Here is a 17,618-nt window from a genome sequence, read left to right as displayed (position 1 = left end):
CTTAGGCAAGAAAGAGGACTGAGACCTCAACACCACTGTATCCTGGTGAAAAAACAGGAAAGGTTACTTGCAGGAAAGTGTGGCTAAATCCAAGACCCTGTGAGCCAAGATAATGGACACCAAAAAGACAACCTTGTGCATAAAAATCGGCAAGGGAATCTCTCTTAGTGAGGTTCAAGGATGGAAGAGGGCAAAGCCAACAAGTTAAGATTCCATGGAGATAGAGGGGGACACAGGAGGAACAATTTGAGTGACTACCTAAACAAAAGCTTTTGACCAAAGAATGAGACACAACAGGTCTTGTAAAAAGCACAGCCAAGGCCAGGATTTGTTCTTGATGATACTCAAAGCCAAGGACATCCCAAGACCAGATTGGAAAAAAGCTAGAATCTTCCCCATGCCATACAGTGTACAATAGAACTTATGAATTTCAGAAAAAGTAAAAAAAGGTGTCCAAGTATGATATTACTTCCTATTGGTTAATTTTCTATCCCTGAAAAAGTGATCTTCAGAGAGACTCAGGAAAGCATCCATCACCGTCAGACATTAGCACAAAACCGAGGCTTAGCTGAGCTGGGAGGGGGTGGGAAATCTTGCCTTTTTTGTTGGTCAGTGTCCATTCACCTGAAGGTGATAGTATAACCAATGTAGTAATGATTATGAACTCCTCTATGTCCTGTGATATACAATAAAGAAAGATGCTTTTTTTTGCACTTCCCTACATTGAATTGTTGTTTTTATATTGCCCAGTCCTAGGACTAATATGCCTACAATTGGAAAGACAACTTGTACTTCTATTATAATGTGAAAATGAATGATACCCTTATGTGACCACTTGTTTCTTGCTAGTTGAGCACCCTGGGAGATTTAGTGCAGCAACACGTTGAATGTTTTTGCTGTTTATTATCTTTTATATACTGCAAACATTTCACATAGTCCCTTTAAAGCAGAGTATACTGTACAGCACAAATTCACTGTTAAACACAACATAACTTGTTAAACGTTTTGCTTAATTCCTTCTTTTTATCTTACTTTAGATCCCAAGCTTAAGTCACAGCGTGATCTCTCAGACCAGCTTCAGAGCGGAGTACAAGTCATCAGGGGGTCCATCTGTGTTCCAAAAACCTGTCAAATTTCAGGTGGACATCAGTTACTCCGAGGGAGCTGAAGCACAAAAAGAGAATGGCATCTATTCTGTGACCTTCACTCTAATATCAGGTAAACTTACCGTGCATGCTAATGGCAAGAACAAATAGGTAGGACAGTATTTTTTTTATGTTAGGATGAATTAATCGAATGGATAACAGGCTGTTAGACAGTTTAACACATACACAGTATTCAGAAAAACTGGGAGCAAGTGTAAGATTCCTCTGTGGGGATGACATGCCTCAGCTGCTGCAGAGGATTCTAAGAGGCCAAATTGTCAATCATTCTTTTATTCTGTAAATTTGTCAAGCACTCTGTTACACAGTTACAAAAAGCAAAACTGTGATTGACAGCTGAGCTTGACAGCATCTCCTGTGATGGACAAACATCCTCCCATTAAGGCACAATTCATTAGACTGTCACAAGCCTAGGGCTGAGTTGCTTTGTTCCCACCAAGGACAATCTGCCCTGATCGCAAAAATTAATCTCAACCGGCAATTCATTAATTGACAGGCTGTTATGTTTAACTTTGGGGTATGGCCAGTTCTTACCTTGCAGCAAAGATGGATATGGAAATTATGTTAGTTTATTCTTATGTTTGTAGAACATATGAGGAAACTTGGAATTTGAAATAACTGTTGTTAAGCAATGCATGTAATAAGCTATTTCTTGAGCTCAGTTACAGTTAGGCCCCTTTCACACTGGGGCGAGAGCGGTGCCGGCGGTAAAGCGGCAATATTTTTAGCGCCACTTTACTGTCGTTTTAGCGGTGGTATGCAGCTGCTAGCGGGGCAGTTTTAATCCCCGCTAGTAGCCGAAAAGGGGTTAAAACCACCCGAAAGCTTTGCCAGCGGTATAGCCGCGCTGCCCCATTGATTTCAATGGGTAGGAGCGGTTTAGGAGCAGTGAATACACCACTCCTTCACCACTCCAAAGATGCGGCTAGCAGGACTTTTTTCACCGTCCTGCTAGCGCACCGCTCCAGTGTGCAAGCCCTCCGGCTTTCACACTGGAGTGAAAGGGGAGTGATAGAAAAATATAATTTTTTTAAATGTTCCACACCTAAAAAATTATTGGAGATATTCCAAACGACCAGGTCACATTTTCGATTTGTATCAGATATTGCAATTTTTCTTAAGTTTCATGGAAATATTGAAAGTTATTGCCAAATGTAATGGTCAGATGACTGGATTTAAATTATGAAGGACACCTTCATGTTTAAATGTTCTCTTTATTGCTGCCTTCAGTTTTAGGCATTTGTATGCCTCCGAATATCTAGAATCATGAAATAAAAGGCATGGCAATGTAACTTCTTTTATAACAATGCATTTAGAGTATTTGTATATTATTGTACCTACATCTATGTGCTTTCACTGCCTGTTTATCTGTTCTTTTCATGTCTCTCCAGGTCCCAGTCGCAGATTTAAGAGAGTTGTAGAAACTATTCAGGCACAGCTGCTGAGCACACATGACCAGCCTTCAGTTCAGGCCCTAGCAGGTGTGTACATGATTATCATTATATTCTAAACCAAGAAAGCAAGGAAACAATGTCCTTTAATGACTTCCATGTATTACAATGTTTCATTAAAGTACCACTATGACACATCCTCAATGCAGGTAGTATACAGCTCAAGATTTATGTTCAGGACAGCCTTTTGGGAAAATAAGTTTATCCCAGAATTAGTTACCAATAGCAGACACTAGAGGGAGCAGGGTGATTTCTTCAGCAGTCTACACGTGCCTGCTTTGACTTAAAGCTGAACTTAAAGCGAAAGTAAACCCATCCTTAAAACAGTTTCATTTCCAGCACGTGTCGGAAATGTAACACTCCTATTGGTTGTGCTCTCAATCAAACTGTCAAACCATCCGATGGCTGGTGTCATAACTGATCTCATGTGCAGCATCATGGCAGTTGTAGATTAAACAGAGGCAAAGATGGCAGCTCCCTTAGCTGAAAATGATAGGGGGGTTTACTTACACTTTAACTGTATCTGCGCACCACAAAATGAAAGCACTATTTAATTAATTTTCAAAACTAAAAGCAAACTTGCCCATCCATGTATCCATGCTTTATTTTGTTAGGAAATCATTTTGAAAAACACCATCTGCCCTTAGCTCAGGCATGCCGACAGGGGGGTGTGCTTAGCTGAGAAAACCCCTCCTTCCCTCCTCCAGATGAAAGGAAAAAAAATGCCCAAGAAGACTCCTGAGATGTATGACATCATTTTGGTCTGCATATTTATTTACTAATGCTAGCAGCATAAGGATTAAAAATAATTAATGTTGATTAAGCGAGTTGAATTCTGCTTTAAAGCAGTAATAAACCGAAAAAAATAAAATTTTATATATTGCAGTTTACAAATTCTTAGTTGTGGTGAGTGCATTAGTTGCCTTTTTTAGACTTTTTTCACCTTTATTATCACCTGTTGATCTGTTGCTCCTCCAGTGGAGTGCAGACATCTCAAGACAGGAAGTGTGTTACTGGCCAGATCACCTGGTAAAAATAAAGGTAAAAAGCCTACAAAAAAGAAAACAAATGCAGCTACCATACTTAAGGATTGGTAAGCTGTGAAATATTTCATTTTTGGTTTGGGGTTTAATACCACATTAAGCATCTCTTTAAGGTGGGTTAAAAGAGAAGTTCAGGAAGAGCAAAACAAAAAAGTCATACTCATCTGGATGGCTGCAGCGCCTATCCCAGCTGCATCTGTCCCCTACTGACTCTACTTATGATCTCTCAGTTCTCCCCTCCGCTATAAGCAGAGAGTGATGACTGTCAGTTGCCAGCTCTCTGCTCTGCCCCTCCAGTGCTCACTGGAGTGCTTCGCTGGGCTGTGCAGGGGATGGGAGCGCTGGCTCCGCCTCCCAGCTGCTCGGAGAGAGGCTGAGCTAGCTGCTTATCCAGGCATCTGGGTGGATTCTGAGCTCTTTCCTGAGCCTCAACCGGCTGAGTGATGTCAGCTGACAGCTGGCTTTAGCCTGCTGTCTTCAGAAAACGGGTCACAGAAGTGCAGAAAGAACTGCATTTCTGTGATGCATAAGGGAAATATAGTCAAAATAGCTTTGGCTATACCTTTCCTTTTAATACTTATTGGACAGATTCTCCAAGAGCAGAGTTCTGTACAGGTGATAAAAAGGATAGACATGTAGGATCTTCGGGAATGAGTATGAGCTTGATGGTAAGTTCCTGTTCAAGACTGTGCAGTGACTTCCATCACAGATAAGGCTGCATTGTTGCAGCATTGGTGATCTGTAATATTTAACAATACAGAAGATATCTGAACACAGTAAAGGTTGTGATAGCAGTAAATGACTGAATCCTTTTCATAGCAAAAAATATTCTTCTGTAGTTGGTGCTTACATCTATTTCAGAAGAACTCATTTGGGTTGCTATAGGGACTTTTTTTTTCTGTGCAAAATAAATAAATAAATATGCAAAATAGTGAGACCCTCTCATGTCCACTGTAGGTGGGAGGATCTGAAAATACAGTTGCTGAAATCTCCCCAAAGTCAGGAGAAGCTGATCAGGACAGTTCAGCTTTCTGACATCCGACCAAATCTGAAATACTAATTTTTGTGGACAGACTCATAATGCTGGCCAATGGTACTACTGTACTCTTGCAGTATTATAACAAAACAGTAAACTCAATTTGGAACTACTTAATATTACTGAAGGAAATTATTTTATAGGCTTTCTTCAATAAGAGTTGCTTGACCAGTGCAGCAGCATTAGTCACATGATCTTGCGAAAGGGAGGCCAATGCTAGTTGTTAAATGGTTAGTTCTGTACATCCATCCACAATGCCCTTTTAGCGGAGGCCAACTTGCCAATGCTGAAGCATAGTGTCCTTCACAAACTGTATTTCATAACTTCAGTTACTATCTGTTGAGGGCACAGTAAGTTAGACATGAGTTTAGACTATACTAATCATTTGCCATTATTTTTGTTGTTAACCTGCATTCGGCTCTCTGTATGACTGTTAGGCTGTAAGTTCCTTCTACAAGCGATAAGTGCAACTAATGATTTCATTTAGGAGCAAATATAACAGCAAGAACCCAGATGGAGTGTTCCCTGGATCACCTTCTCTTCTCGCCACCAGATGAGAAGAATGGACATCAAAGCCGACCGCCAGGCACTCCAACCAGAAGCTGCCAGAACTCACGGCGCTCTGAGCCTGACATGGCAGAGCACCATCGGCGGGGATCCTCCAAAGACAAGAAACTTTTGGCTTCCAACGGAACGCAAACACAGCCATGACCTTTGGGGAACACTTGGTGTCAGGACATACTGGCACAGATTTGATCAAACACTACAAATATGAACAAAATGATGCAAGAGAAGGCAGCGCCCTGATGTCTGAGAGAAAACTTCTATGGATATGCTTACATATAGGTACACAGACATATATCTTATCCCAGGTGTACACACATACACACACACTTTCACGTGTGCCAGAATATAGACTGTTACGCATACCCAAGTTTCGACAAATTGGTCATTGATACACAAACATGTACAATTGCACGAACATACAGAGCAATGAGCACATACACCGCAAAAGAGCAAGAGAGCAAGACACAGGAGCTACTTGTTGGCATTACTGTGAAGATGTAAATATTTCCAAAAAATCGAAAATAAGAAAAAAAAAATCGGGAAACAGCAAATGGAAATCAAGAAAATAAAACAGAAGGATACAAAATCTATGAAGAAACTGAAATTCTTCATTAATATGTTTATTTTTTTTTTAAATATATTTATTTATTTATTTGGAAACCATTTGGGAGTGGGGCTATTTAATTTCACAATTAGTCTTTTTTTTCATGTTTTTATTTTTTCTTTTTTTCTTGGGCAGCTGAAGACGAAAGATCTGACTGATTTGAACATGCTCACACTGCATATGTTTGAGCATAGTGTGCTCACATCTCTTGGCTCAGATAGTTCTATCCTTTTGTGAGGCTGCAACATAGACTTGCAACATGTATGCAATGGCAATATTTCACATTCAGGTTTTTAGATCAAGTCGACAACAAAGTGATTTGTAGCTAATGCGCATATACATATATATATATATATATATATATATATATATATATATATATATATATATATATATATATATATATATATGAAATGTGTGTTAGGAGAGTCTTTTTCTATCACATTCAAGCTCCTTGAATATTCATATCAAAGGGCTCCTAGTGTAAATCACACTATATGTGCAAGCTGCATGTGTAACAGTAGAAAGCAGTCCATGAGTTTGACTCCAATTTCACACCAGCAGTCCATGGTAAACACAAAAGGGCCTAATTTTTCTGAAGTAGGGATATTCTGCCCTGTAAAAGAAGAGACAAATGAATTTAAAAAAATCATATTTGTTGCTATATTGGGCAACATAGTACTTATTTAGGACAATGAAAAGAAGCTTAAAGATATATTGCAATACAGAACTGGCTTCTGGTTATCTTCTAGCATTGTCCATTGATGGGTCAATTTTTGTCAAATCCAATAATATTGTTGGCAGTCCAATATGCAGCACCACTGTGTAGAGGCAGAAAGCACTTGAAGCCCAATTAAGGTCTTTTACAAAGCGTCACTCATTGTTCAACTAATACAGCCTGTGCCACATCACCAGCTAAGAGCTACAGCTCTCTCTGGTAGAGAAGCAATATTGCTGCAGAGGTTAACATGCAGATCGATTAGCTTGTTTCAGCAAAGAGTGTGATGGATTCCTGCTGATGCTGCTCCCATGGAGAGCAATCCTATGCTGCTAATGGTGGGAAGCAAGCTGTATTAAGCCCGGTACACACTGCAAGTGTTTTTCGTTGAACCCAATGAGCTGAGCAAGAAAAAGCTGAGAGATCGCTGTACCAGCATAAGCAATGTTGGTGTGCCAATCTCCCCTGCTGTGCTACTGTATTCTGATTAGGGTTGCCACCTCATCCCTTTTAAAACCGAACACATATTAATTACACAGGTTCTGGGGCTACTTTAATGCAGTTAAGGCACTAAGTAAGTTTAATTACCACCCTAATCCGTAATTAATATGTGTTTTAAAGGGATGAGGTGGCAACCCTAATGCTGACAGGGTAAATTACAACCCATCCCCCCCACCACCACCATCACCCCCAACAACAACAACAAGATACACTGATCAGCACTTGTAACCATTGGCGTTATGGTTTTCCAGCATGCCCCTTCGGCGAAGGTGGGTCATTAGACCACCTTCTGTTGGACAGACTGCTGTACACTGCTGTACACACTGACTGGAAGTCGGCCAGTTTCTGCTGTACTGGACAATTTTCGACCAGTGTGTACCCAGCTTTAGTGGCAGTGAGGTATTCTTACACTCATATCACAGGTAAGACATTGAAACCTTGTTAATTTGCGCACCATGAAATAACAAGCGCAAATCTATAACACCTTTTGAAGCCTGTTGCATAAATCAAAAAATGGTTTGACAGATATTGTTTTTGTAGATGACATGTGGCTGAAATAATAAAAGTTAAAGGGAATTCATTGCTGGTGCTTAACGGTCTTAACAGACAAGCTGTAGGGCCAATACACAACGTCTTCTGATCTTTCTTACAGCAACAATCAGACTCAGAGGTGTCTGGCTGCTCTCCCTTCTCCCTGTTCCATATATATAAACACAAATGTTCAGGCATCTTGAAACATACATGTTTATTGCCAAGGTTAGGGAAAGATCTCATTGGATTGTCCCTACACATCCAAACATCTTCGTTGGTCTGTAGCTATCTGTAATTATGAAAACTCTGGCTTTGTATTAACAAAATAACCCCCCCCCCCTCCAACATTTTATTCTAAAGAGGACCTTTACTTATATTTTATTTAGTTATTAGCAGTTTTGTGGATAAGAATAAATAGAAAGGCGGACATGAATACATTTTATGGTGAAAATGCTGACGCATGCTCCTTGCAGTGCTAGTCAGTTTACCAAAGCCTGAACTATTGGTCATGTGATTTCTGTTAAAGGTAAGGATCAGAGTTAAGATTATCTGATCCACTCCTTTAGCGTAGATCTACGCTTTTGATGTGTCCAGTACTGAAGGAAGCCTAGAACAGCATTTTCCTAAGGGAAGATAATTATTTCAGCCCTTCTATAGTTTATCCATCCCAGCAAGATGGTTAGCTTTAAGTTAAGTGCAGATCCAATTTAATTTGGTAAACACCATCCCTTTCCATCTATTATATTTGCATAGCTTGTAGTACAGTACATTTTGGAGTACAAACAATTCCCCAAACTCAACAAAACTATTAACAACCCTCTTAAAGCTTCAGTTGTAACAACAATGTCAGAAATGCCAGGCCTCTGTTACTGAGCCCTCTTGTTGGCTATTTCTCCAATCAGCTGCTACAACATTATTATTATGGCAATAAGGCACCTCCAACATAGGAATTCTAAAAATCCTATTGTGCCATAACTTTACAGTGTCACTGCAACAAGTCTGCTGTAATGCCATCTCAATTATTCAGTATGTGACATTTGTTTCGTGTAAACGTCATTCATTTTGCACCATTGATAAATATATATATATTTATAAAATATTTATGTATATTTCTATTATATCCAGTAGAATTGATGAAGAGGTAGTTAATGGTCGATTGTCATTATTTTGCTTCCAAGGAGGTAAATACCATCTCATTTCATGACAATATGACAAATACTCAAACATGATCGAGCCTTGTTTGGACACAATTTTATTATATTCAGCATTGAAAGAAAAACTCTGCTAAGCCATGTTCACATTTAAAATGGCCATATACTGTAAAATGATAATAAACATGTTTGTGAAACAGTGCAGGAAGCAAGAATGAAATGCAAACGCAGTGCCCATTGCAACCAATTAGATCTCCTCTGCCATGACTTTCATCAAATAATTCTGATTGGTTGCAGTAGAATACTGCTCTTTGTTTCTCACACTGTTTTTGAAAATGGGACTTATTCTGTATGATTTGTTTTATGTCATAGCTGAGCAGAAGTGGGAAAGACGAACAAAAAGCCCCGCTTCCATGATACAGTAGGAGTGTTCCGTGTTTTGGGCTAAATAGGGGGCTGGCATAGGTGTTAGGGCCGGTGCTGTACTCCCCTTGCAAGAAGCAAAAGTGTTAAATGGTTCTAATAAAGCCAGTTTTAAGAAAAAGAGATTAATACACATATAAATATATATGAACTGTCTTGACTGCTAGAGGCTTTATAATTCTGTCGAGCCACTTTTATGATACATACACCTCTGGCAGGCAGCAATTCTAGGGCAGTTCTACCATGTTCTTTGTTAGAGTTCATACTTCTCCTGCAGACTGGCCAATGAAGGATCAGCAAACCATTGATAAGCCATTAACTCTGCTCACTCTGTTCTCTCCTCCTGTGAGCACATGTGCCTAACAGTGCTGCTGCTGTGCAAGGCATGACGAGAGGCTGCCCACAGCTGCAATTAAATTGTGTTTTCGGTAACCAACTAGAATTCAGCTTTTAGTGCTTTCAGTACCTCTACTTTTTTTCGGTCTGAAGTTCTCTTACATATTTAGACTTCACTCAAATACAGGCACATATTGTATACTTAGAACTCCTTATTGATGTTTTGCAGAGGTCCATTTTGCACTGCAGGAAATGGTTAAATCATTACAGCATTTTAATAACACTTGACATGCAGTCATTTGGAATGATATACTGAGTATGTTTATGAAGACACACAGCATGTATATGAAATGCTGAAGGACTGTCCAGCAGCCAGTATGAACAGATGGAGAAGGGTGTGGTTGGCACGCCTAGCAGATATTATTAACCCAATGCAAATACACTTGGGACTGGCTGAGATCTAGCTTACAAAGCTCTCTGCTCTGCACTTGATTACTAGATATATGGGCATTACTTAATCAGTGAAAGACAGAAGGTATAGCATAAATTTTCAGAAAAAAATAATGAGCACAGGAGGAAACAATATAGCCATACAAAGGGCACATTGCAATACATTTCTGTCTGCCAAAAGGGATCCGGTGTTAGTCCACCTTCATTTACTTTCTGTACAGGTGAACTAACCCTAAGTTGCAGTGTTTTGCTGATTGGTCTCATTTGTTGCCTGCAATTCCGCCCTAATTCATGCAATGCCAAAAAGCAGCACTGTAGCTCAGCAAACATTACTAGACAAGAATAGATAGTCTATCATATATTTCCATCAATGTTAAGCATACATTCAAGCTCATGGGAAAAGGGTTTGAAATGGAAATTTGAAGACCGTTGACAGTCAGAGTGTACAAGTCAAAGATTTACTGAGTGCGCTTTAACTTAAATAGAAAGATAATTTGGGCAGAAGGCAAATGGCATTAATAAAACCTAATCTACACAGTTTAAAATTGACTTCCCAAACCATAAATTTTACAGATTCATTTGAACACTTACAAGCAGCCAGACCCATCTGTTCTGAAAATGAACAGCTTATTACCAGTGGAATAAAATCTTCTTCGCTGATTTCTGCTAACTCTAATGACGTTCGATAGAGGCTTCTTGCTATCAGACATCACACATATTTATTGAAAATGAACATTTATTTGTCTAGTCATCACTAATTCACCATTTCTCTTGTGCCCAGAATAGGACATATACACTCTAAATGGACTTGTACTTTCATTACATCTGAGATCTGGGTGTTAGCATAAACAGTGGACTGTTCTCCAAGAATAGTCCAAGTTTAGAGATCGGCAAAGGTTCCCAGATTTACCTGGACACTGAAGATTATACATGTCCCCAGGTATATATAAGAGGTCTCTTAATAGCTTAATTTTTTGTAATTTTACTACCCCAAAGTTATTATACTGGACAGAAGTCAGTCAGGTTTTAGAGTGGTTTAGGTAGCACTGAGCTTTTAGGTTTGGAAAAGAGTAGTCAATGAACCTCAAAGAAAAACAATTACAAGCTCAGACTTTTTTTTTATAGCAGCTACAATGCATATTGGAAACACTGATACAAACAATGCGATGCCAAAAAAAAAAAAAAAAAATTTGTTTACTTAGATAATAGCCATTATTACTTTTTCTTTCCTTGAGTGGCCTACTCTTTGAGCATCATAGCAAACACATAGAACATGTATGCAATAGAATAAAAATATCTAGTCACTGACAGAGTGTTGTTGGTCTCAGTGGGGAATTCAAATATCTAAAGCCTCATACACACGCTTGGATTTTTCGACAGGGAATTGTGTGATGACAGGCTTTTGGCGGAAAATACCACTGTTTGTATGTCCACAGATTTTCCACTGACAAATGTTGGATGGCAGGCTTTAAAATTTTCCACAGACAAATATCTGTTGGCGGATATTCCGAGGATAAGTCCGTCAGATAAAAGTCCAAAGTACAAAGATGCATGCTTGGAAGGAAGGACGAGTCGGAAGCGGTCGGTCTTGTAAACTAGCGTTCGTAATGGAGACTTGACATTCGTGACACAGCAAATTATGAAATCTCTAAATGCAGCGCAAATTCTCTTCTTCTTTATTTAATGGGATAATAATGAAGCTGCTTTGCTGGTGATACTGATGGAGTTCTGTCAAATGTATTTTAAAAGGCTTTTATTTTCCAGTGATATCAAGAATAATATTATTATGCTTTTTTTTTTGGTCAAGTTACCACAACACCATTATCCTGTAGTTTTTAAGATCAAAGATACAAATTGTCCCTTGTCAATTTTACATTGTATTTTTTTTAAATGTAACTGCCTACTCCCAAAATGACATTTGAATTAAAACACATAGCCAAGTATTATTCTCCACAATTTTTTTTATGGTGCCTTAAAAAAAGAAAACAAATACAATTAGACATGCTATCTGACAATTAAACTTAACCAAAAAGTGCATTCTATGCATCCAAAAATATAGAAAATATACCATATCAGATCATTATTCAACCAAAATATAAAATAAAAGCCTCATGCATGTGTCCTGCTTCTTAATATAGGGGGTCACCAATGCCAAGAGTTGGTGAAAGCAGGTGTCCGTCACGCAGAGATAATTCCTAAAATCATCTGGATTATTCTCCTGGAGCTCCCACAGCAAAGGCATATGACATAATTGGTCAAGATTAATAAAGCAACCAATTTTTGATCCAAGAAATTCTAATCCTCCTGTTCCTGGACTGGACTTGGGTCAAAGCAATAACTCCTAGGCCAATAATAAATAACACATTATCTCCTCCGATTCTGCAACATGTCTGGTTGACAAAACGGCCTTTCAGAAACTAACTGAAAAGCACGAAATGAAAATCATGAACTGAAAAGCGTTAAATGAAAAGCGGGAAATGAAAAACACAAATCAACACTCACCAAACTTCTACTAACAGGAAATTAGCAGAAGTAGCCCAAAGGTAGCGCTAAAGAGTTGAAAAAACACGTAGTACGTGACTACATTCGTGTTTATTGGCCGAAAATTCCTTGCCGTTTGTATGCAAGATAAGTTCCTGGCCAACGCCCTTTGGACAAAAGTCAGAGGTTTTGTCTGCGGAAAATCTGATCGTGCGTACGAGGCTTAACTCTTCTAACTTGCAAATTTTTTTACTAAACCACATAGTTGAGACAATGCACATTTTTAAAACAAAAAGGGTAAAGTAAATCAGTACTCAGGGCAACCAATGCATGTTAACTAATGGTACAATGGCCATTATATGATGCCAGATCGGTTTGGTGCATTGATTACGGCATTGGGGGATGTTACTATATCAATAACAATTTTAAGAAAGCCAGTATTTTATAGCAGTACCACTCCAAGAGCCTCTGGCAGCTCACAAAGGGCACAGTGTTCAAAGATGACTGATACTATGGTATCTGTTATTCAGCAGTAACATACAGGCATTGTACAAGTCTATTTTAAAGTGTAACTGGCTTTCTGACAATGTTGTCACCAGGAGAGGAGACCCCAAGAAGACCTTAGTGCAAAAATTGCCCCAAATGTATCCAAAACTGAAAAAAAAGCTTTGGCTGTAGGTAAATAATGCCATGGAATCCTCAAAAAAAAAAGAATAGTAGCATTTTTAAACAGTACACAATATGACTGCTGAATTTGATGCCACCGTGAAGATTACAGTATGCTATGGTGATCACTGTCACTATCCTAATGATGTCACATTTGAAAGTCAGTGCCACAATGAAAAAATCCCTTAGTGCCATAGTGTGTGTAGCCCTCAATGCCATAGTCCTCATATCCTACATTGCTACATGTCTCTATATTTAAAGTGACCATAGCCATCAAAGTAACATTTAACTCATTATTTTCCTAACACCATTGCCAAGATGTAACAGTAAGCAGGTTGGACCACCTCTTCTGTATCACCATGTTCTTTATATCTGATCTTCTCTATCATGAGAACAAATGCAGACATGTCATGCAATTATTGAAATTAATACATTGAAAGTAGAGCAGCTTATATATAAACTCCTCAACATTACATCTTTTTATGCTACAGCCTTCTAAAAATAATACACCTCAAGAACCCCCATGACTTTTGATCAGTTGCCTCTGGCCTTTAGAACAGACATAACAGAGAGACTTATACCAAAGTTAAAATTTTTAGTAGGATCTAGAATAATTTTCTTTTATGTTTAGTTAATGTGGGTGCTGAATCTTTCAGCTTGTTCCTGTGACTCAATAATCTGGATAGAGCTAAAAGGAATGTTGAATTTGTGATTATACTATTAATGTATATTTATTCTTAACATTCCATGAACAAATGTGTTTATTTTGGTATTGTACATGCTTGGGGGTGGATGTGCAAGCAATGGTCAGCCCTCAGTTATCCTAAGCGGTTACTGTAATGCATTATCCACCAAAGATTGGGGGTATTTTTTATTAGCTTTAGAAGGAAACTTCCCTTTGGAGCATAATGCAGACTTTGCAAAGAGTTAACTCTTAATGTGAGCTACAACGCATGCTGGCGTGCACATTCTCCATATTACATGTATGTAAATCCCCCCCCCCCCATCACAGAACCAATCTGTCTTCCATCCCTAGACCATCCTCCCCGGCCTATCAAGCTCTGCTGATAATTGAGAATGTGATTTTTAAGGGAAGTCTAGCAGCTTTTCCCTATGGACATGCCCTTCATACTTTTCACTTTTTCTTTTTAATGTTTTACTGTTATTTTTTCTGTTTTGTGTTCAGTTACTGGCTCCACCCCTTAAAGTTTACCAACTAATTTCTGTTTTATTTTTATCCTGTATTTTTTTTCAGCTCTGTTTTAAACTATGCTCTAAAACCAATTACAAATGGTAAAATGAAGAACAAAACTGGTTTCCTGGTACTTTGTTGCTAACAAATACAAGAGATGGTATGACATAGAAGTAATACCAATATCTGTTAGATATGTTACATTGTTATGCTGAGCTGGGGGGGTGTTGTGCTACAATGACTCTGATCAAAAGGTATAAGGTAAATTTGTAGTGAAAGAAATATGTACATGGCCACTGCAATTTTCAGTACATTCTGAGTCACTGATTCACAGCAAACAAGTGAAGTCAGGATTTCTAATCTGGATCAGTGACTTAAAAAGTACTGGGGATGCATATAACAGAAAGACAACTAACATGTTCTGCAGAAGTCAGGAATTACAACCATAGATGCTATATATTTTGGTGCTGTAATGAATGTTATGACTTTGGTTAGCAGGCCTTAATCTACTCATACCGATGGTACTACCTCATCAGGTGATCAATATCAACCTGTTCACAGCATTAATGAGAGTCATGTACATGTATATGTTTATCTATGTTCTATTGTGTGCATGCATGCCTAGAAGAGGACAAAACACAGAACTAATCCACAAAGCAGTAATGCCAATCTCACTGCGGATTTAAAGGAGAACTATAAACGTTTATTGGTGAAGGGGTTTGTGTCCTGACAATCTACATCTAGAAAATTCAGATATCTGCAGGCCTTCACCTCTGACTTTGGGCCTGATTTACTAAAGTGTGAATGAAGCAACTTGAAATAAACCTGGGCGGAACATGTAAGGTAAAGAGAATCTGGTATCTTCCTATTAGCATTTTAAAAATTGGTCAGGGTTCTATCTGGTGAAGTTCACTTTATATAGCTTCCCATCCAGAGACACATTTACAATTAGGCACAGCAGGCTGGTGCAGAGGCAGGTTTTCCCTGCGCAGTCATTTACTAGACATTTTTCAACAAAACAATAGTCATCTTACATATACGTATTTACTTGGTTACAATATTCTAAATCAGATCATGACATAGAAAACAAGAACATATTTAGTGTAAAAGAGCTTATACTAGGGGCATAGCTTGGAAAGGTTGGGGGCCTTCCCCAGTGGTAGAAATGTGGCCCTGCTCACATCACCTGGCTCCAACTTCACACTGTAGTAAATCAGATCTTGGTGCCAATTCTGCAGCTGTACATCTCATGATCTAAATTCATATACAATCCAACACCACAGAGTTGTTCAGACAACGGTTTTCAAATGGTAGATATCTGCTCTTGGTTATTTTTGATGGAGTCCCCCTCATCAATGTTGTTAGATGAGTCCACAAGCAAGGCAATATGCAAATCATATTATAATTAAAAATACATGTACTGCAAATGATATTCCTGCTCCGATCCTGGAAGGTCTTCTCCATACCTGACTTTAAAAAGTGGAAGATTTGACATCTAGAAATCTTAATATTATCCAAACATTACACTGGAAGTTTTACCTTTTGATTCTTCAGTAAAACAGAAGGGCACTTTCTGTGCCTAGGTACTCCTGTGCCTGGAGTCTAAAAGCTATGTATCTGCTGTGAGAGATCCAAAACACGGCTACCTCTAATTCATAGTTTTACAAGATTTACAGTGACATTTGGAGATGTCACTACTGTGCTATTCTATGTTTCCCTTGCTGGAAAAGAAGCTGTATCTGAGATTCTGCAGTTCAAGGATCTTCTCACTTCCTGCTGCTTTTTTTGAATATTTACAAACCAGTTTTCAGATCACCAGTGACATGATAAAGCAAAGCCCTGCTTCTCTACCCAGAACACTGCCGCTACAAAGAGACACATTGTGGAACAAGACATGGTAAGTCAGTATTGAGGGAAGATCAGCTGTAGGGAGACCACAAGCAGTGCTAGCGACTAGTCATTTTCCATTTGATTACCTTGTTTTTTGAGCACATCTTTCACAGTTCAGGTTTACATAAATTGTATGCATGTTGGTGACCAGATTTAAAGAGCAGCTATTTATAGTATTTTATGATAAGCTGTTTATGATATTTTAAACTGTTTTATATCTTACTTTATAGTTGTTATAAAATATTTACTTTACAAATAAACATTAATTACAAAGGATAAAAGAAGCCTGGAATGTCGCATGCCGGCTGGAATTGTAAATATAAATTATGCAATTATTTGTATTTGTTTAACTAAAAAGAAAATTTACATTTTTTTGTTCTGAAAAAAAAAAAAAAAAAAATATATATATATATATATATATATATATACACATATATATATATATATATATATATATATATATATATATATATATATATCACACACACACAACATAATCCCTTTAATGAGGCTAAGAGGACTTTTTCAGTAACCTATAACTAATTAGTTAATAAAATCTTATTTGACATTCACTGCTATACTAGACTGTATGTGTAGCCAAAACCTGTTGTTATTAGTTTTGGATATAGTAGGGAAGGGTTAAGACCCCTATCGGGTTTTTTTTTGCTGTCCAACTGTGAAGGTTTTTCTTTCTTTCCTGTCCTGGAGACAGAACAGTGGACCAAACAGGACCGATAGAGAGGTCCAGTCTCCCCAGCAGCAGTCCATTCAAAAAAAAAAAAGTTTTGCGTCTACATACACATGTTTGAACAGTGAACAACAGTTTGTGCCATTAGCAAAACAAGCAGAATTACAAATGATTCACCTGAAATCCAAAATGAGGACCTGCCTGAGATACAGAGATATCAACTTTTGGTTTTATGGTGATAAAGAAAAGTATGTATTGCTTTAATGATTGTGACCTAATATTGGTAGTAAAAGGTTTCCTGTCATATTTTTATATTTGGACCTCTTTTTACATTATATGTGCATGCAAGTGAAAACTATGGGGCTTACATATAAGAAAAACCCAACTAAATGCCATTACTAAATTACCACATCATAAGAAATTTTTCAAAAAAGCACATCATCTTATTTCCTAGATTTCATGGTATATACCTGAAATATATATCTGATTACAGCTTTAGACTGGAAATCAACCACAACAGGGCAAACCTGGTTCTGCTGGTCAGGTGAATAGAGTGATCCAGAGACTGAGTCTGCTTGTCCTAAAGTACTGGGTTGCAATGATCTGGAATGAAACTCAGGGAATGGTACTTTCTTGAAGGAGGCCACCATTAGGCTCAAGGCCTTCATGTAAAAGCGAATGGCTGGCCTTTCTGGACTGAAGGATAGGAGCTTGTCCAGAGGGAAGA

The 17,618-nt window shown here is 38.3% G+C and overlaps 1 protein-coding gene across 7 annotated transcripts in view; it reads left to right on the top strand.

Annotated features, from left to right (window-relative positions):
* LOC143934134 (serine/threonine-protein kinase BRSK2-like) overlaps nt 1–8,713 on the top strand; it is a 480,076-nt gene extending 471,363 nt beyond the window's left edge. For 5 of the 7 annotated variants that reach the window (XM_077457484.1, XM_077457485.1, XM_077457488.1 and 2 more), the window contains 3 exons: nt 1,038–1,218; nt 2,555–2,644; nt 5,181–8,713. In XM_077457484.1, the coding sequence (XP_077313610.1) occupies nt 1,038–1,218; nt 2,555–2,644; nt 5,181–5,404 (495 nt within the window). In that variant the 3' untranslated portion in view covers nt 5,405–8,713. The remainder of the gene's footprint in view (nt 1–1,037; nt 1,219–2,554; nt 2,645–5,180) is intronic. The other 2 variants (XM_077457486.1, XM_077457490.1) reach the window with 1 other exon arrangement.
* The last annotated feature ends 8,905 nt before the right edge of the window (nt 8,714–17,618 follow it).

The sequence above is a fragment of the Lithobates pipiens genome, unplaced genomic scaffold, assembly GCF_037356315.1.
Source record: "Lithobates pipiens isolate NorthernLeopardFrog02 unplaced genomic scaffold, aLitPip1_a1.2 Scaffold_27, whole genome shotgun sequence".
Classification (NCBI taxonomy): domain Eukaryota; kingdom Metazoa; phylum Chordata; class Amphibia; order Anura; family Ranidae; genus Lithobates; species Lithobates pipiens.
This window is presented reverse-complemented; position numbering and strand designations above follow the sequence as displayed.